At 47.8% G+C, this 17,694-nt stretch overlaps 1 protein-coding gene across 3 annotated transcripts in view; it reads left to right on the top strand.

Annotated features, from left to right (window-relative positions):
• LOC137438402 (pecanex-like protein 1) overlaps nucleotides 1-17,694 on the top strand; it is a 224,450-nt gene that overhangs the window by 140,927 nt on the left and 65,829 nt on the right. For all 3 annotated transcript variants that reach the window (XM_068133529.2, XM_068133523.2, XM_078767011.1), the window contains exon 19: nucleotides 1,345-1,495. In XM_068133529.2, the coding sequence (XP_067989630.2) occupies nucleotides 1,345-1,495 (151 nt within the window). The remainder of the gene's footprint in view (nucleotides 1-1,344; nucleotides 1,496-17,694) is intronic.

Below are 17,694 nucleotides of genomic sequence, written 5' to 3'. Positions count from 1 at the left end.
TCTGTCCTGGAAGTCCTTGGTGTCCTTGTGTTTTATACTTCTCCCACCCACCCCCCCCTTCCCACGCCTCCTCCCCACGCCTCCTCCCCCCAAGCCCTCTCCCTCCCACACATCTCCCTGCTCTCAAATGTTGTGTTTGTGTGCTTCCCCTTCTCTCCCCATCTTGTCTTCCGCTCCCTCTTTTTATATATTTTGTTTGTCTGGTTGATTTGCTTGTGAAATAAATGTTAGCTCTTTCACGAGCCTCGATTCATTTTACAAAAAAAAGAAAAAAAAAAAAAAAAGGAGACAGGAGGACCCAACTGCCGAGAAAGCCTGACTGGAGGTTTCCAAAACACACCTGAACAAGCTAAAATCCTTCTGGGAGAATGTCCTGTGAACAGATGCGACAAAATTAGAGCTTTTTAGCAAAGCACATAATCTCTATGTTTACAGAAAACAAAATGAAGCCTGAAAAGAAAAGAACATGGAGGAGGTTCAGTGATGTTTTGGGGTTGCTGTGCTGCCTCTGGTACTGTGTGCCCTGAATGTGTGTATGGCATCATGAACTCAGGAGATTACCAAGGCATTTTGGAGCGCAATGTTCAACCCAGTGTCAGAAAGCTGGGTCTCCGTCGAAGGTCTAGGTCTTGCAGCAGGATAATGACCCCAAACACACTTGAAAAGGCACCCAGGAATGGTTCAAGACAAACCACTTGACTGTTCTGAATTTGCCAGCAATGAGTCCAGATATAAATCCCACTGAACACCTGTGGGGAGATCTGAAAACAGCAGTTGGGAGAAGGCTCCCTTCAAATCTGGGAGAACTGGAGCAGCTTGCCCAAGAAGAGTGGGCCAAACTGCCAGTAGTGAGGTGTAGGGAGCTCATTCATGGCTACAGGAAGTACTCGACTGCAGTTATTTTATCCAAAGGCTGTGCTCCCAAATATTAAGTCTAGGGTGTCAATACTTTTGTCAATGCCATTTCTTTTTATTTTCTGATTTAAAAGGATATATAAAGTTCTGAATCAAAAACAAAGGTTCTGTAATATTAACAGTGGAATATAGAATTGTGGAGACCAAATACTTTTGTCAATTTCAACTTATTTTTGGAGAAAATTGTGAGTTATTTGATAAAAGTGCAAGGGTGCCAATGTTTTTGGCCACGACTCTACTTTTTCACACTGAATACTTAAAAAAAAAAAAAACATTTCATTTTATTCTTTCTTCGGGAGATGGGGGTTGTTTGCCCAATATACCAAGACAGGATTTTGAACAGGTAGACTTGTTTTAGCGGCTGTGGTATCTCTGGAAGTGAAGGCCGTACCACCCTGCCACTTCTTCCTTGTATTTGTACATTTGCAGCCCGTGTTGAGATTTGTGCTCATTGGCCTCGTGGGGTTTGTGGGGTTTGTGGCACACTACTTGCTTCCTCAGCTTCGCAAACAGCTGCCATGGTACTGCTTTTCTCATCCTCTTCTCAAGACACGAGAGTACAATCAGTTTGAAGTCAGAGGTACCACCTTTGCGTGTACGAACCCAATGCTGTTTCTTTCGGTTCTGCTGGTATTGATTGCGAAACTATTTGACTGTTTGGAATTTAGTCAAGTCTATGTATGGATAGTTTCATTAATTGGTGTGACTTGATGTAGAAATGTTTTTACAATTGTGGTTTGCCTAAGTATCAAGGGCAGATTAAGTGTTGACATTTTCTATAGAACGGATATATAATTATAGAAGTTTTAACGTCCCACCACAACATATTTCAATAATGTTGTTAAGCTTATAGGATGGTGGTGGAGAGGAGTAGACATTACCTTTGTACAGTTAGACATTAAAGATTCTCCATGTACATGTATATTTCATCCCATGTACACTAGAGCAGGAATTTGTAATTTGTTAATGGTGCCCGGCGATAGCTCACCTATTCTTAGCGAAGGACACTGTGGGGTCTTTAATGTCCACCATAAAATCGTGGCAGATGGGACACCCAGTTTAATGTCCAACTGAGGGATGGCATACACATTGATGAATCACCCTGCCTTTTGAAACATCAGATGGCAGTTTATAGCTGGGTCGAGATTCAAACCCAGGCAAGACAGCTCGAAGGCGAGTATGCATACATTTAGGCCATCCTGCCATCCTGCCAGCCCCATTCTGCTCCTTCCCCTGACCATTAATGGTCCTGTGCTAGTAAAACTAACTACTGTATAGATGTTTGCCCTTTTTCTATGTAGCTTCTGAGTCGGTCACACTTTCCTCTGAGTGGTGGGCGACTTTGCTGATGCCACTGGAATGCAAGTTTCCCAACTTGAACTTAAAAAAACACTTTGAGTTTTCCCAATCATATGAACTACAATTGTTATAAATCCTGGGTTCACATGATCAAATATCTTCAGAATACCGGGATCAAGACAACATGTTGAACAGTCTTTTGGTATTCAAATGTAAATAAACCAGTGAAATATTTAATATGTATATGTACGTATCTGGAGCCTGGTGTTGGCTTAGCGGTTAGGGTGCCGGCTTGGGATCCTCGGGTCGTCGAGTTTGAATCCCGGTTGATCGTTGAATTAACGCTGGGAGGGAGGGGGTCGTGGGGGGGGGGGGGAGGAGGGTAGACTTTGCCTGTTATCCTTCCGAGGTTGGCAAACTGAGTACCAGCTTGCTGGGATGGATGTGCTGGTGTGTGCCTCGGTTTAGAATAGGTACACCGTTTTCCTGCATGTCGTAATAGTCGACTAAAGGGTTGGCGTCAGGAAGGGCATCGGGGCATAAAAACATTGCCTCAAAAAGCGAACCATGATGATTGTCATGGGGCCCGCAAGGCTAATGTCCACCATAAAGGCAGGCAAAATGGCCTTAATAAGTCAATTAAAAAAAATGTGTGTGTTTATATATATATATAATTATATATACACAAACATTTTTCCTGTTTCCTGTTTCTTAAATTGTTAGATGAGTTCATCTTCAATGCACTTACATACACATACATACACTCACATCCGGGGTCTGCCTAGCAGGCATGTAAGACATCGGCCATTATAAAGCTCGCAGTGTTGGTGTGAGAAATCTCTGAGGATATCCTGGAGACTCAATAGCCCAGTGGGCTGTCACCGTGTAAATGATGAGTTCCTGGGTTCGAGTCCCGGGTTGAGTCAGAATTTTTTCACACTAGCCCCGCGCAGGAATTTACTTCCTGTTTCTTAAATTGTTAGATGAGTTCATCTTCAATGCACTTTCACACAGAAAATTATCTCTGGCGGATGGTTCTTCTGAGAGCTTGACAGGCAGAGCGTATGTACATGGCGGTGACGTCATTAGGTGCGCTCATTAAAAGCTGGAGAACTGAAATTATATTTAGATTGGTTACTCCCGGCTGCATCCAGGCGATTCCATATAGTGAGTGGATACCAGAGATAATGTGCCATGTGGCAGACGGTACTTATCGCTCCCATTAAGGTACAGCGATAGCTGGATGGGATACCTTAATGGCGGTTCACCACTGATGGTATAAAAAAAACAAAAAAAACACCTTTTAGAGGCCATTTTTCCCCACAGAGCAGGGGTTGGCCTTTTTCGGGCACCGTGGTCACCTTTTTGAAGCAATGTTTTATGGCCGGATGCCCTTCCTGCCGCCAACCTTGTTGGTCGCCTCTTGCGACACACAGGGAATTACCAGTGAACTGGTACTCAATTTGCCGACCTCGGAAGGATGGCATGCTGAGTCAACCCCCCTGGCGTTAATTCAGGGAACAACCGGTGTTGATCGCTGAATGGGGGTGTTGGCTTAGCGGTTAGGGTGCCGGCTTAGGATCTGAGGATCCTGGGTTCGAATCCCGGTCGATCGCTGAATTAACACCAGGGGGGTTGCCTCGGCCTGTCATCCTTCCGAGGTCGGCAAATTGAGTACCAGCTTGCTGGGATGAATGATCACGGTGTGTACCCCGGTTTAGAATAGGTACACCATATCCCTGCGCATCGTAAGAGGCGACCAAGGGTTGGCGCCAGGAAGGGCATCCGGCCATAAAAACATTGCCTCAAACAGGGAACCATGATTGTCATGGGGCCCGCAAGGCTAACCCCCGCTCTCGCGGGGAAAATGGCCTTAAAACGATCATTCATTCAACCGGGATTCGAACCCAGGATCCTAGGATCCCAAGCCGGCACCCTAACCGCGAAGCCAACACCAGGTATTACATGGTATGAAATCGCATAATAGCTGGTATATTCCCGAAAGGTTTTCAGAGTCATAAGTGTATGCAGGACTCAATGTGTTGCCCTGATGAGCCCCAACAGGGCGAAACCAGGTCGGTAACTGTTAGTTTTTCATACACTTATGACAGTATCTGAACAAAGATCAAAATTATGCTCTGTCAGATGGTTCTTCTGAGAGCTTGACAGGCAGAGCGTACGTACATGGCCGTGATGTCATTACGCGCGCTCATTAAAAGCTGGAGAACTTAAATTATATATATATATAATTTTCACGCGGCTGGTTGAAACGGGGCTGGACTCATCTGCCGTATCTCTCGTGTATCTTCTTTTAGCGATCGTCGCACCCTTCTCTCATACCTTCAGCGCGGGTGTGACACGCCCTCGTCGGTTTCGGTACCGCCCTTCCCCCCCCCGTGCTCTGTTTCGTGACCTTGTATGGCAATCCCACGGGCTTGTCTCCTTATTTGGGCATGGCGCCGAACGGCACGCCCCTCGTGGCAAGCCACGGGCTTGTTTCCTTATTTGGGCATGGGGCTGAACAGCCCCGCCCTTCGTGGCGCGCCCTAGGCTTGCCTCTCCCTGGGCTTGCCTCTCCCTGGCGACCCCGCCCCTCCTGTTCAAACAGAGCACGGAGCACATATTCACTATAGCAGTGAAATGAGAGGGCGCGCACCCCACGCTTGTGAACTGCTTTACCCAGAGATGGAGAGTTCGGCTGGAAAATGGAATTATTGAAGGGGAGCTATTCTTAATTGATTCGGTGCAATGGAGTATTAATTAATGGAAGACAAAGCCTTTGCCTAATACACAGAATAAGGAAATAACTACCAACAAGGAGGAAATCTATGATTGGCTAACCGTGATTGTTTATGACCTAATTACGGGACGCACTTTGACCTTTATACACAACTGGAGGAAGGAGGGTGATATTTTTACAACAATTTACACAACAAAAAAAAAAAACACCATTCTCATATCCACAACACTGCACCCTCCTCCTCTTAGGCACGTCCCGGGCCTATTACTTTTACTTTTAGTGTGGCACGTAGGTGTAGTTCCCTCTACATTTAGCCTGACCCTGAGTGTGACAGTTTTAAAACATAAATAAATATGTCCCGCTGCTCCATTGCACCCTGCCTAACAGATTCACGCCCACAACTAACCGAATTGCGGAATGGTCTTCAAACTATACATTTACGGTGGGGGCGCATTATTTACAACGACGCTATTTTATTTACAAAACTAACCCAGGACCTGTGATTGTTCTTTTTTGGGGGGGAGACAGTCTGCTCTGCATCGACGCACCATGAAGCACCCAAAAAACGCACCAATACACCCTCAAGCACCAATCGGTGCACAGTCATCACTGTTCAATAAAAATAAAAACAACAAACCCTTGGTGGTGTCTTGCTCTTCGGCCCCCTCTGCTGGCTAATGCTCTCTTCCTGATGTCATCTTCTTTGCTGGCGGCCTATTTGTCATAATAAAAAGCACAGAACGTGTCCATTTTTATTTATGGCCCACAGGGCCGACTATGTGTAGTTCACCTGTGGGGCATCGGTGCCCTGTGACCAAGGTCCGCCAGCAAGATCTCGGGCCTTCATGGCCGGTTCCAGCAGAGGGGCCATGCCCCAACCCATGGGGTCCATAAGTGGTGCTCAGCCACAGACATGTGGTCCATAAGGTGGTGCATCGATGCAGACAGCTGGTTCCGGGAGTTTCGGGCGCACAACGGCGGACTCACGCACGCTCCCCTCGGCGCCCAGTGGCGCACAGTCCTCATGTGGGAGACAAAAGGGGGAAAAAAGACAGATGAGCGAGGGGTAAGGTCACAAGGGTACACATCAATAAAGGCAATGCAAGGCGAGGTGCGTATGGAGACGGAGCGGAGAAAAGCTCGTCCCTACCGTACGTCACCCCCCCTGTCACCTACTCTACCCTTGCCCTTACCCCATATTTACAACAATCTACACATTTACAAATTCGTCACTATCGTCACGTCTTCCCCATATTTCCCCTACACCAAATTCGTGCCCACAATCCCTCTAATCCAAAATTTGCCATCACCCAATTCCTCATCAATCCTCATAAGGAGGGAGAGATGGAACAACAGCACAATGTCACACCCATGTGATGATGCGTCTCACATTCCAAACATTTGCACAATAAAAAAATAATCAAACAACCTGGCATGGTGTGGAGTTTCGTCACCCCAGGTGAGTGGATGTAGATGGTGCGAGGAGATCCTTAATCCTAACTACTTCCTAAATGACTTTAACACACTTTACACTACCCGGGGTCTTTCCCTGCCAATCCATTGGCCATCTTACTCTATGCGGTTTTCAGAACCAAATTCCCATTGACCAAACTGTGGTGCTTATCAATTTGGGGTCTCACTCCCCCGATTCAACTCCCGGTGCCCTTGCACAATTTCTGGGCTGAGACGTGTAGCTCTCCCAGCAGGTCTACCCACCTGCACACCTCCACCACTGTAGTTGCCTCCGAGCTTACCTGCTCCTCACATAACCTGGGGAAGGCCCTCTGGGTCCCTTACCCCACTCTACTGCCCTCCTTGGCATTGGGCTACCCGGGTCCTCCTCCTAGGATCCTCAGGCCCCACTCACAACTACACAACTACCCTAACTGGGGAAGGCCCCTCCTGGCTCTCTCACCCCTCGGTGCCCTCTCTGGCACAGGGCTACCCGGGTCTGTCCTCCGGATCCTCGGGCCCCATCCACAACAACTCTACCGGCTCCCAGAGCCCACCCCCGGCCTCACCTGGCCGACAGACTAACAGTGGCGGAGTGCCCATAAGTACAAATCGTCACGCAACTACCACAACCCCCAAGGAACTGCAGCCGCATGCAGCTGAAGCTCCGAGGGAGTTGGTGACGTAATGTCATGGTCAAGGACCATCGCCTTCAACTGGCATCGTTCCGAGCATAACTCCCAAGGGATTCGGACCGGCATGCAGTTGGAACCCCAAGGGAATTGGTTACTCCGGACACCAGGTGGGGAAACTATGGTGCGCCATGATCATAACTACGAATTCAGCCACACGCCCACCCATTCCACTTTACTCATGCACCAATCACAACACTCCTGTGCAACTACTCGCACCGCAGATGCCAATATCCATCCACAATTTACCTGTACCCTCTACCTAACACTTACACTACCCTCCCCGGGTATTCGTTATGGGGTCCATCCTCCTTTCCCCCATCCACACCTTCGCACCATCCACTCCACTCCACAGTTTCCACCATACTCACTCCACGACCATCCATTCCATACTCCATATATTCCACACTCCATGTCTTCCACACAACCATTCTCCATTCACCTGTAGTTGCACACCTGTGCAATCACTCCTGGTGCCACCTGCACCCTCCTTCCTCCCTGGACCATTTGGTCAACACAATACACATCACCATCACTCACTCATACACTGCTCCATCCACCTGTCCAGTTGCACACCTGTGCAATCACACCTTTTAATCACACACACGGCATCATCTGAACTACCTGTTGCCCTGCTAACTTAGTGCTCCCCGTCTTCCCTTTAAACTAAGCACATACCACGTCATTATCATTCAAACTAATCTACCTGCGTCCCCACTACAGGTATCATTGTCACTACCTAACCTTAACGTTACCTAAGGTCATCTTCTCTAGATCCCTATCATTATCCTAACCCTCCCGGGCTAGTTTTCACTGCCAACCCCATAAATCTATTGCTCCTTTGCCCCCGCTGTGAGGGATGGCAGAGTTGCCATCCCATCACATCGGGTATCTCCCACTATTAATTTTGCTCTCCAAATTCCAACCAATCAAAAATGTTCTATCCCAAAATTTCGAATCCAAAAACACTATCAGTATCACCATCATCACAGTCCGCTATATCCTAGCCTCGGTGCGTCATGACATCATTAAACTCGGCTTCGCAAAGCCGAGCAGTGAATTCGGGTGGTTTGGTTGCCTGCAGGTTGAATCCGTCCGGCTTTCGGTTCAAGGGAGGTGGTTTGGTCGGGCCGAGATTCCACGCACCATCTCGGCGCGGCACCTCGTGGTCCCGGGCCCGATGGCTCAATCTCGCCCGGTCTGAACCCCGCACCCGCCAGGGGGCTCCGTACCGCTTCCTCCTACTCGCCCTTGAACCGTACCGGTCGCCTCGCCCGACAAGGCCCGGACTCGACCGTGCGGGGCGGGGCCAGGCCCGAGTCGTGCGCAACGCCCCGAAGCGGGGCGACGCAGCATCGATCCGCGCGAGGCCTCGCATCCAACAAAGCCAAAGGGCTCCGCGCACCGAGCGCCCGCTATCCGTCGCCCTAACTGCTAACCCGGTCAACGTCGATGCTTTACTGGCATACGCGACCCGTTTCACACTCACAAAACCTGGCGTTCCAACGCCCTCCGTACATTCCACACACTCCGTCCATTCCACCAACGCACTCCCTGTTACACACCACACCTCTCGCGCACACTCGCCGTTCGCACACTCCCTGAACACACCTCGCGCACCGTCTTGCGCACTCTCCCTCGGTACGTACTCCGTACCACTCACCATGGGCGTGCACTCTCGCATCCACCCACTAACGCGCTCCGATGTGCTCTCTCGCACTCGCGCCACCACCAACTCAGGTGTGCTTTCTCGCACACCCTCGCCGTTCATCCCATACGTGCATCCTTGCACCCGCTCCACCACCAACTCACTCCTCATGTCACACTCCGTACACCCCGTCGTGAATTCTCGCTCGCACTCGGTTTCACACTCGCGCTCCGATGTGCCCTCTCGCACTCGCGCCACCACCAACTCACTCTCCGTACACCCCGACGTGCATTCTCGCTCGCACTCGGTTTCACACTCGCGCTTCGTAACATGCTCACCCCTTGACGCACACTTTTTTTTCACACGCGCGCCATTTCCACTCACACGGGACCCTTCACCAACGCCCGGGTGCCATATTGACCCCAATCGTGCAACAATCCTGTTGTCGCCAAACATCCTTCCACAAAATCTCCCCGCACAATACACAGCACGACTCACCTGGGGGATCCTTTTCTCCACGCGCACCTGCAAACTTCCATTTGGGTTAAGCACAGCATCGTGATGTGAGCAGGGACTTTGAGCATTATCCATTCCTTCCTCCGATTCCTGGGCTACCTCCGTCGTCTCTTCAATTTTAATTATACCCACTACTGCTTTTTCTTTATTCACCTCGACGACCGTTGGCTTTATTAAAATTCCCTCTTCTACCTCAACGGTCGCCGGCTGCCCCATACCCCGGGTCGCGATTTCTATACCCGTCATTGTACCCGCGCTTTCCTCCACTTCGCCCAACCAGTGCTTCTCGACCCGCGTTACCTCCTCGTGCACCCCTGGGACCTGCTCGCTCAACCCGCGGTCTCTGTCCCTCTCCAACCCCTCCTTATCGGCCCTCATTTCGTTTGTTATTGCTTCCAATTGCTCACTATTAGCCCTCATTCTGTTTTCCATTCGTTCCATACTGTCGTTCTCTTTCTGTATTTCCACCATGAATTGGGCCATGAAGGCTTGCATTTGGACCATGCCCATTGGTGCCGTGGCCGTGGCCCCCTCAACCACGTGCGAGCCGCCATTTTGTGTCCCTTCAACCACGTGCGTGAGGGCGCCATTTTGTGCACCTGACACCTCCTCAACCACCTCCTCATTGCTCTCCTCCATTTCCCCCCTCTGGTCCTGGGTTACCCCTAACCCCTCTTCTAGTTCCCCCACCTGCATCCGATCACCTTGACCAGCCATGGCACGATTTACAAATTCAAGATTTTAAATAAAACAAAATTTTTGGGCCACCCGTAATTTTGAGCGCGCTATTCGCACTTCAGGTCCGAATCCCACTCCTGACACCAATTGTTACGGACCACGGATAAGGTGTTGATTTGCCGAGCGGATGGCGGCCGCGGCCCGAACTATTAACAATGACTAAGACCCGATTCCTTAAACGTGGGCCAAATCGTGCCACAGGTTTTCAATGGGGAAAAGACAAAGATGACACGGATGTGAAGAAGAGGAAGACTAAGGCAAAAGGTTGGAAATACTACTATTATTTATTTACTATTTACACAATTGAAAGAAACCAAGGAGGAGGAAGGATAATAAAAATAATGTAGAAAGAGGGACGGACCAGAAGGACACAGTGAAACTCTAGCTTAACTAAACAGGCTTAACTTATTACCCAGGACAGAACACACAAAACAAACTCACGTACACAAAAGGATGGAAGGACAGGAATCGTTTGGAGGGATGAGCAGGTGGGATCACAGGGCACAGCGAGCAGGTCCACTCCGGGCGGGAAGCGAGGAGCCGGCAGCTCCTTGTATTCGGCTTTACACCGCACACCGGCAGGGTCACTCGCTGCCCTGTCAGGGCTTCACGCGGCTGGTTGAAACGGGGCTGGACTCATCTGCCGTATCTCTCGTGTATCTTCTTTTAGCGATCGTCGCACCCTTCTCTCATACCTTCAGCGCGGGTGTGACACGCCCTCGTCGGTTTCGGTACCGCCCTCCCCCCCCGTGCTCTGTTTCGTGACCTTGTATGGCAATCCCACGGGCTTGTCTCCTTATTTGGGCATGGCGCCGAACGGCACGCCCCTCGTGGCGAGCCACGGGCTTGTTTCCTTATTTGGGCATGGGGCTGAACAGCCCCGCCCTTCGTGGTGGGCCCTGGGCTTGCCTATCCCTGGCGACCCCGCCCCTCCTGTTCAAACAGAGCACGGAGCACATATTCACTGTAGCAGCGAAATGAGAGGGCGCGCACCCCACGCTTGTGAACTGCTTTACCCAGAGATGGAGAGTTTGGCTGGGAAATGGAATTATTGAAGGGGAGCTATTCTTAATTGATTCGGTGCAATGGAGTATTAATTAATGGAAGACAAAGCCTTAGCCTAATACACAGAATAAGGAAATAACTACCAACAAGGAGGAAATCTATGATTGGCTAACCGTGATTGTTTATGACCTAATTACGGGACGCACTTTGACCTTTATACACAACTGGAGGAAGGAGGGTGATATTTTTGCAACAATTTACACAACAATAAAAAAAACCACCATTCTCATATCCACAACAATATATATACCTCCGTATATATTTCATCTCTTGCTATATATATATTGTTGCGGTTCTCTATGCCACCCTTAATCCCCTTATCGGGGGGGGGGGGGGGGGGGGGGGTTTATCCCCTTGTCTTTCTGGGCTTGGCGGAACCGAGACTTGACACGTCCCTCTCGGACACACGCGGAGTAGGGTTTCGGGACTACTTTTCGCTCGTACCTAATTCCCCGCGCTGCCCTGAGAGCGAGGAAACAAACCTCGCACGAACCACGTGCGGTTTGAGTACGCCGAGCGGATTGCGTACACGTAGTCAGTGCAGTTACTTAGGTGTTGGAACCCGATTAGAGCGGTTCTACCCGTACCATGCTTAGCCAATCGAAGAAACCACAGAAACGGTCGAATCAGGAAGAAAGGAAGAACAAAGGGTTTAATTATTCCCACACGTATATACAAGGTTCAAGGACGAAGAGACACAGAGTAGCCTTAAACAGTCTTAACTTATCCCTTGGACAACGGGCCCGTCTCACACTCACACAGGGAATTGCAGATGGGAAGGTGTTCACCAACGCGTCGAGAGATGGTCCCCGTCCGGCTCTCCATGGCCCCGGCACGTCCCGCGAACACGGTGGCAGGCGAAGGCAGGGACTCGTAGCGCGTCTCCCGAACAAAGCAGATGATGGGGTGGAACGGCAAAGGGCGGACTTTAGCGCGGCTGGCGGTTACTCAGCCGTTCTCACTTGTGCGTCTCAAATGTGCGGTATTTGGTTCAAGCGCGTCTGGCTGCGCCCGCGTATCTGTACCGCTCTCGTGCAAGTGCGTGAAGTTCATCAAGTTCATCAACTGCCGCGAGTCTTCCTTTGCTCTCAGCTTTCCCGCGCTAGTCCTTCAAGCCCTCCGATGCACGTCCTTTATCTTTCTCTCTCGCAGCAAGTCCTGTACATTGAGTCCTTCGCTGTAAGTCCTCTCGAGGGCTTTTGCGCAGCGGGTTTTATAGCTACGCCCCCCGAACCTTCTGGAACTCACTCGAACCTTTTCACCACGCCCTCTGATGCCACGCCGCCGTAACCACCTCCGAGCTCTGATTGGCGGCTCGTGCTTACCGTCAGCGCTTCCGCCGCTCCACCCTCGACTCCTCCCCGACCTTCCTAGGTCTGCCTCGTGTTAACTCGCCCAATGATCAACCAAGGTTTAGCAAACTGGATTGAGGCTAGGGTAGCTGGAAAGTCGGTGGCAAGTAGGGCCTATTCTCCTGGCTCTACTCAACGCAGAACTAACACTGGAAAAGGACTAAGCTTACAAATACTAAGACATAACTATACTATCGCGAGGCTACATGTTGCTTGTGTGACTAACTATGGGGGCAAACTTTAACCTTTATTAGGCTCACTTGACAGACTCAAAACCGCAACACTATATATACGCGCCGTTGGACCCCCGCTATTCGCGGGGGAATCGTTCCTGGAAAATCCCGCGAATTGCGAATCTCACGAATAGGAGGGCATTGGTTCAATGGAAAAAAGGGGCATAAGTTTCCGAGTCGCGAAAATCCATGAATATAGAGGAACAAACCGCGAATGGCGAGGTAAAATCTGTGAATGGTGAGACAAATCCTGAGAATGTCGACGATAATCCGCGAAGGTCGATGAAAGTCCCGGAAATGGAGAGACAAAACCCACGAATGTCGACAAAAATCCCGTGAATGTATGCCGCGACATTCTTTCAATGGGGAAAAGTAGGATACGTTATAGGTTCCCGGCGGTTCCTGATTCATGGAGGATATATTTTAAAGTTTAAAATGTTTTTGACCGCAAATGCACATGATTAATTTCACAAAAAATGCTTAGAAATTTTAAAAAACGACAACACTAGGTACCATTTCCAATTTATTGAATGAATGTGCTTACAATTTATTAAAAGTGCTTAACCAGCTTAACCACATCGTACCGTGAAAGTAAAAAAAACAAAAACACAACACCATCATGTACCGTTTCAAATTTTTTCTTTCACAAATGCACGCAACTTTCAAATTATGATGATGAAGATGGTGATGATGGTCATGAATTTAAATCCCATGAATTCCTCGAACTTTGAGGGTGACCCAAATGATGGTGCAGTAAAATTGTGCACTAAGGGAGAGCCAGGAGAGGTAGGAGAAGGTGAGGATGCTGGTGCGGACGCTGAGAGGGCGGAATGACAGGGTGTTGATGGTCTTGAGGTGGAGGGAGCAGGGCTGAAGAAATGGGCAATGGAGAGCTGCCTGACAGATTGCCCAACATTTTGATGTAGGTCTTTGTACGGGAGTAGCACATCATCCAAGCCCCCTTGAATTTGAGGTACCTCTCCACGACTGGTTCAGCGTCTTGCACCCTGTCGGGAATCGCCCGTACAGTCACGTGAAAAAGTAAGTACACCAGGGCCGGATTTAGACATGTCGAGGCCCCTGGGCAGCCTTCAGAAGTGGAGGCCCACCCTACCTTAGAATACTAAAAATGTGACAAGACATAGTTAGTCATCCATAAAGTATATTTTTCAAGTACAAAGAATCTGAATAAAAATGTACATCTATAAACATCATGACCAATCTATATAAGAATCTCGTTCCTGTTTCAAGCATAAAGAATTTGAATAAGCAAGCAGGCACATCTTTAAACATCATGATCAATCTATAAGAATCTACGAAGTTCCTATGTTTCAAGTGTAAAGAATCTGAATAGTGAATAAGCAAGCAGGTCAATCATGATCAATCATAAGAATCTAGTAAAGTACCTAATACCTATATTTACAGACCAGGCACTTTACGAGACTTGACCCTTGCAAAGTCTTGGATCAATTTGTCGAAGTCAATCTCTCTGAGAATGTCACATTCAATACTTGTTAAGGCTAGGTGACTGAGCCTATCATGATACATTGTAGTATGGAGTCTGTTCTTGATGAACTTCATTTTACTGAATGAACGTTCTCCAGAACAGTTTGTGACCATGAGCACCAAGTACATCCGTAGCATTATCTCGACATTTGAAAATGTATCCGCAACTTTCTTGTCCATCAACAGTTTGTAAAGGAAATGTTCTCTCTCGATCTTATCATCTTCGTATTCCAGTAAATGAGTGAGGAAGGCTGCAAACTGCACAAGTTCAACACCAAGTGTTTGATCTAGAATCTAGATCATCCTTGTACTCGGCAACCAATTTTGCTGCAGCTGCTTCAATTTCATCGCAGTCCAGTGATTCCAGTTTACGCAAGAAACCGAAAAGAGAACAGGTGTTCTCACAGACTTCCAATCGTTGCTCCAATGAACTCAGAAACTGATCAATTACTGGAAGAAAATTCTGAACTCGAAATTTTTCAGAAAGTGAGAGTGCAGCTTCTTCTGATCGTCCATAATCCAATGGATTGAGGCACACATTTCGTTGACGATTGCGTGTCTGCAGCTGCACATAATCATCATTTCCAGACATCTCCTTTCCTTTCTCCTCATAAACATGAAAGCACTCTCGGTTTTCACGTACAAAACATTTCTCGGACTTCAACATTGCGACTGCTGTATTCAGATCAAGTTTTGGATCTTGCAACATGTGACTTGTGGCGTTAACTCTGTCAAGAATGTCACGCCAAAATACAGAATAGATGCCAGTCTCCAGTTTGCACATCCTGTCATGGAGACCATTTGCCTCAGAACGTGCTTTGAACATCTCATTTTCATCTCTTGCTATTTTGGCAAGTGCTTCATGGATTGGGTGATATCCTTGGACGAGGGCTTTTACTACTTCGGATCGACAGGACCATTGTGTTGTAGAAACCTTCTTTGGCACAGATACAGGACCAGATTCCACAGTCTTCAGTGAGTCTGTAAGAATTTCATAACGATGTGTTGAAGCTGTGAAGAACACATAAATTGCCTTGAGGAAGTCAAAAAATGCCACAGCTGCTTGACAACATTCAGCTGCTGCTTGTCCAACTAGGTTCAGTGAATGTCCAGCACAGGGTATCCAAACTGCATGATGATTTTCAGCTGCCACTTTAGCTTGAAGACCATTTTATCTCCCATCATATGATTGCCCATGACAATTCTGAATATCAATGTCATGGTCTGCAAGGAATTTCATCAATCCTTCAAACATTTCTTGAGCATTGTGTCCTTGATTTTGCAAGAACTTCACAAATCTCTCAACTGGTGTATCATGCTCCATGTATCTGAAGATCAGAGTTAGTTGTTCAACATGACCTTCATCATCTGTGGAATCAAGATAAACTGAATAGTATTTTGACAGTTTTATGCGTTAAATGATTTCATTCAGAACTTCATTGCCCATTAGTCTGACAAGTTCTTCACAGATGGTTGAAGACAAATAGTTTGGATGACCACTGCCACGATTTGCATGATTCTGGATGTGTTGCCTGAGGAAATCATCATATTCAGCCAAAAGCTCTAGTATTCCCAAGTAGTTTCCATTATGAGAAGATCCAAATGTTTCATTATCTCCACGAAGAGCTCGGCCTCGTTCACATGCAAATTTAAGCACACTAACCAGTCGCTTTAGAAGACTGCGCCAATATTGCTCAATTCGATCCGCCTCTTGTGCAAGTTCAGAGTCTACACGTCCAGCTTTCTTTGCACGACTTGCTGCTGACAAAACTGCTTGAATGTGGTCTTTTGATTGCTCATGGACACCAAGTCGATCACTAGCGTGTTTCCAGTCGCAGAACCCATTATGTATGAATTGGGATCTTGCAACACCCATTAGCTTGCAAAAGAAGCAGTAGAGTCGACCATTTGCTGGTGAAAAACAAAGCCAATAGCGTATCACAACTTCCCCATTTCGATTTTGTCGCTCAAACATAGCTGGTGTACATTTCCGACTGATATTGTTTGCAACTTTTTGTATTGATGATTTAGCATCCAAAGACTTGACATCACTGTGGTGGAGATCCACAGCACCTTTCGCAGCCCAATAGTCAATGAATTATTTCGTCATATGCTCTGACCATATGCTGATGTCATCAACTTGTGTATTTGTATGAGATTCTGGAAGCACTTGCTTTGAAGCAGTGTCTGTCTTCTCAAACATTCTGGTCATTTTCTACCGGTGACAGGCCGGATGAAGATGAGGCTGGTGTCTCTGCAGCAGGTGCCTGCTCTGGTTGTACTAAAGGTGAAGCACTGTCTGCTTCTGAAGCTGATGGACGAGTGAAGAATTCAGTCATTCGACGTGTTTTTGCAAGTTATTGAGCTTCTCTTTCAATACGTTCCTTGGATACGTTCCTCTTTGCAGCACCACTTGCAAAATGTCGTGCACCTTTGTGCCTGTCCATTCCACTCATTCCTGCAAAAAAATTTGCGTTTATTTTATTTGTGAAAAATGTGGAATGTAGCAGTGCAAATGCTATAATATGGCAGGCGACAACACAAATATCTATGGTACATTAGCTTTCCTTGATGTCCCCATAGTGATACACACTGCATATACTGCACACTGCTTACCAAGGATGAGTCCGCATTATCCCTTTGGCCAGCCTGAAAGATTAGCAGCATCAATAGGAACGCTTCCATTGTTACAAATACAGTAAAACTTCCTCCAACGCGGGGGATACGTTCTGGGATAACCTCGTGTTGGAGAAATTCGCGTTGGAGGAATCATTAAGCATATGGGGAAATTGGGAATATGTTCCAGGCTCCCAAAAAACTGACCCTAAAACAACCTTTCTTGCTTTTTTTTTTTTTTTTTACATGTTTCTTTGTATGGAATGGTGCAGCATTATTAAATATACATTAAAATAAATGTTAGTATCATAATAGTACTGTATTATTGCAAGATAACTCAGCTTATTGTAAGGTGGTTGTTGGAGGTTTGGGTGATGATTTGCTGGTGGATGGTGTTGAATTGCTGGTGGAAGGGGTTGAAGTGCTGCTGATAGCTGTTGCGATGTTGCGATGGAGGCTCCTGCACGAACGCTGGAATGGATTTTATCTTCGGCCTTCTGTACCGTCCTAATGGTTGATTCATTCACTGCGATCGAACAATCTGCGATAAGGGGTGCGATCTGCAATATGCGACTCGAACTGTGATCGAAAATCTAACTGCTATCGCCGATGACGGCAGGTGGCGAATTGTATCATCGTATGTATAAATTAAATATTAATTAACCCTTGTCCACACAAGGGGGGTCTTTTTGTCCCCCGTCGAACCGCTGAGCGAAAGGGGGACTATGGTTTTTCCCTCCGTTCGTGTGTCCGTCCGTCCGGGCGTGCATGCGTGCGTAAGTGAAGGATCGCATTCAAATTTGGTGTGTGGGCCCACGTCAAAATCCAAGATGGCCGCCGCCATGTATGTCTGATGCCATGTATGTCTGAACCTTGTGAGCTGAATATCTTGAAAAATAAGTGAAGTACCAACTTCTAATCT

This window comes from Myxine glutinosa, chromosome 1 (assembly GCF_964187855.1).
Source record: "Myxine glutinosa chromosome 1, kmMyxGlut1.1, whole genome shotgun sequence".
NCBI classification, from domain to species: domain Eukaryota; kingdom Metazoa; phylum Chordata; class Myxini; order Myxiniformes; family Myxinidae; genus Myxine; species Myxine glutinosa.
Note: the sequence above shows the minus strand (reverse complement) of the source record. Positions and strands in the feature narration are given on the sequence as shown.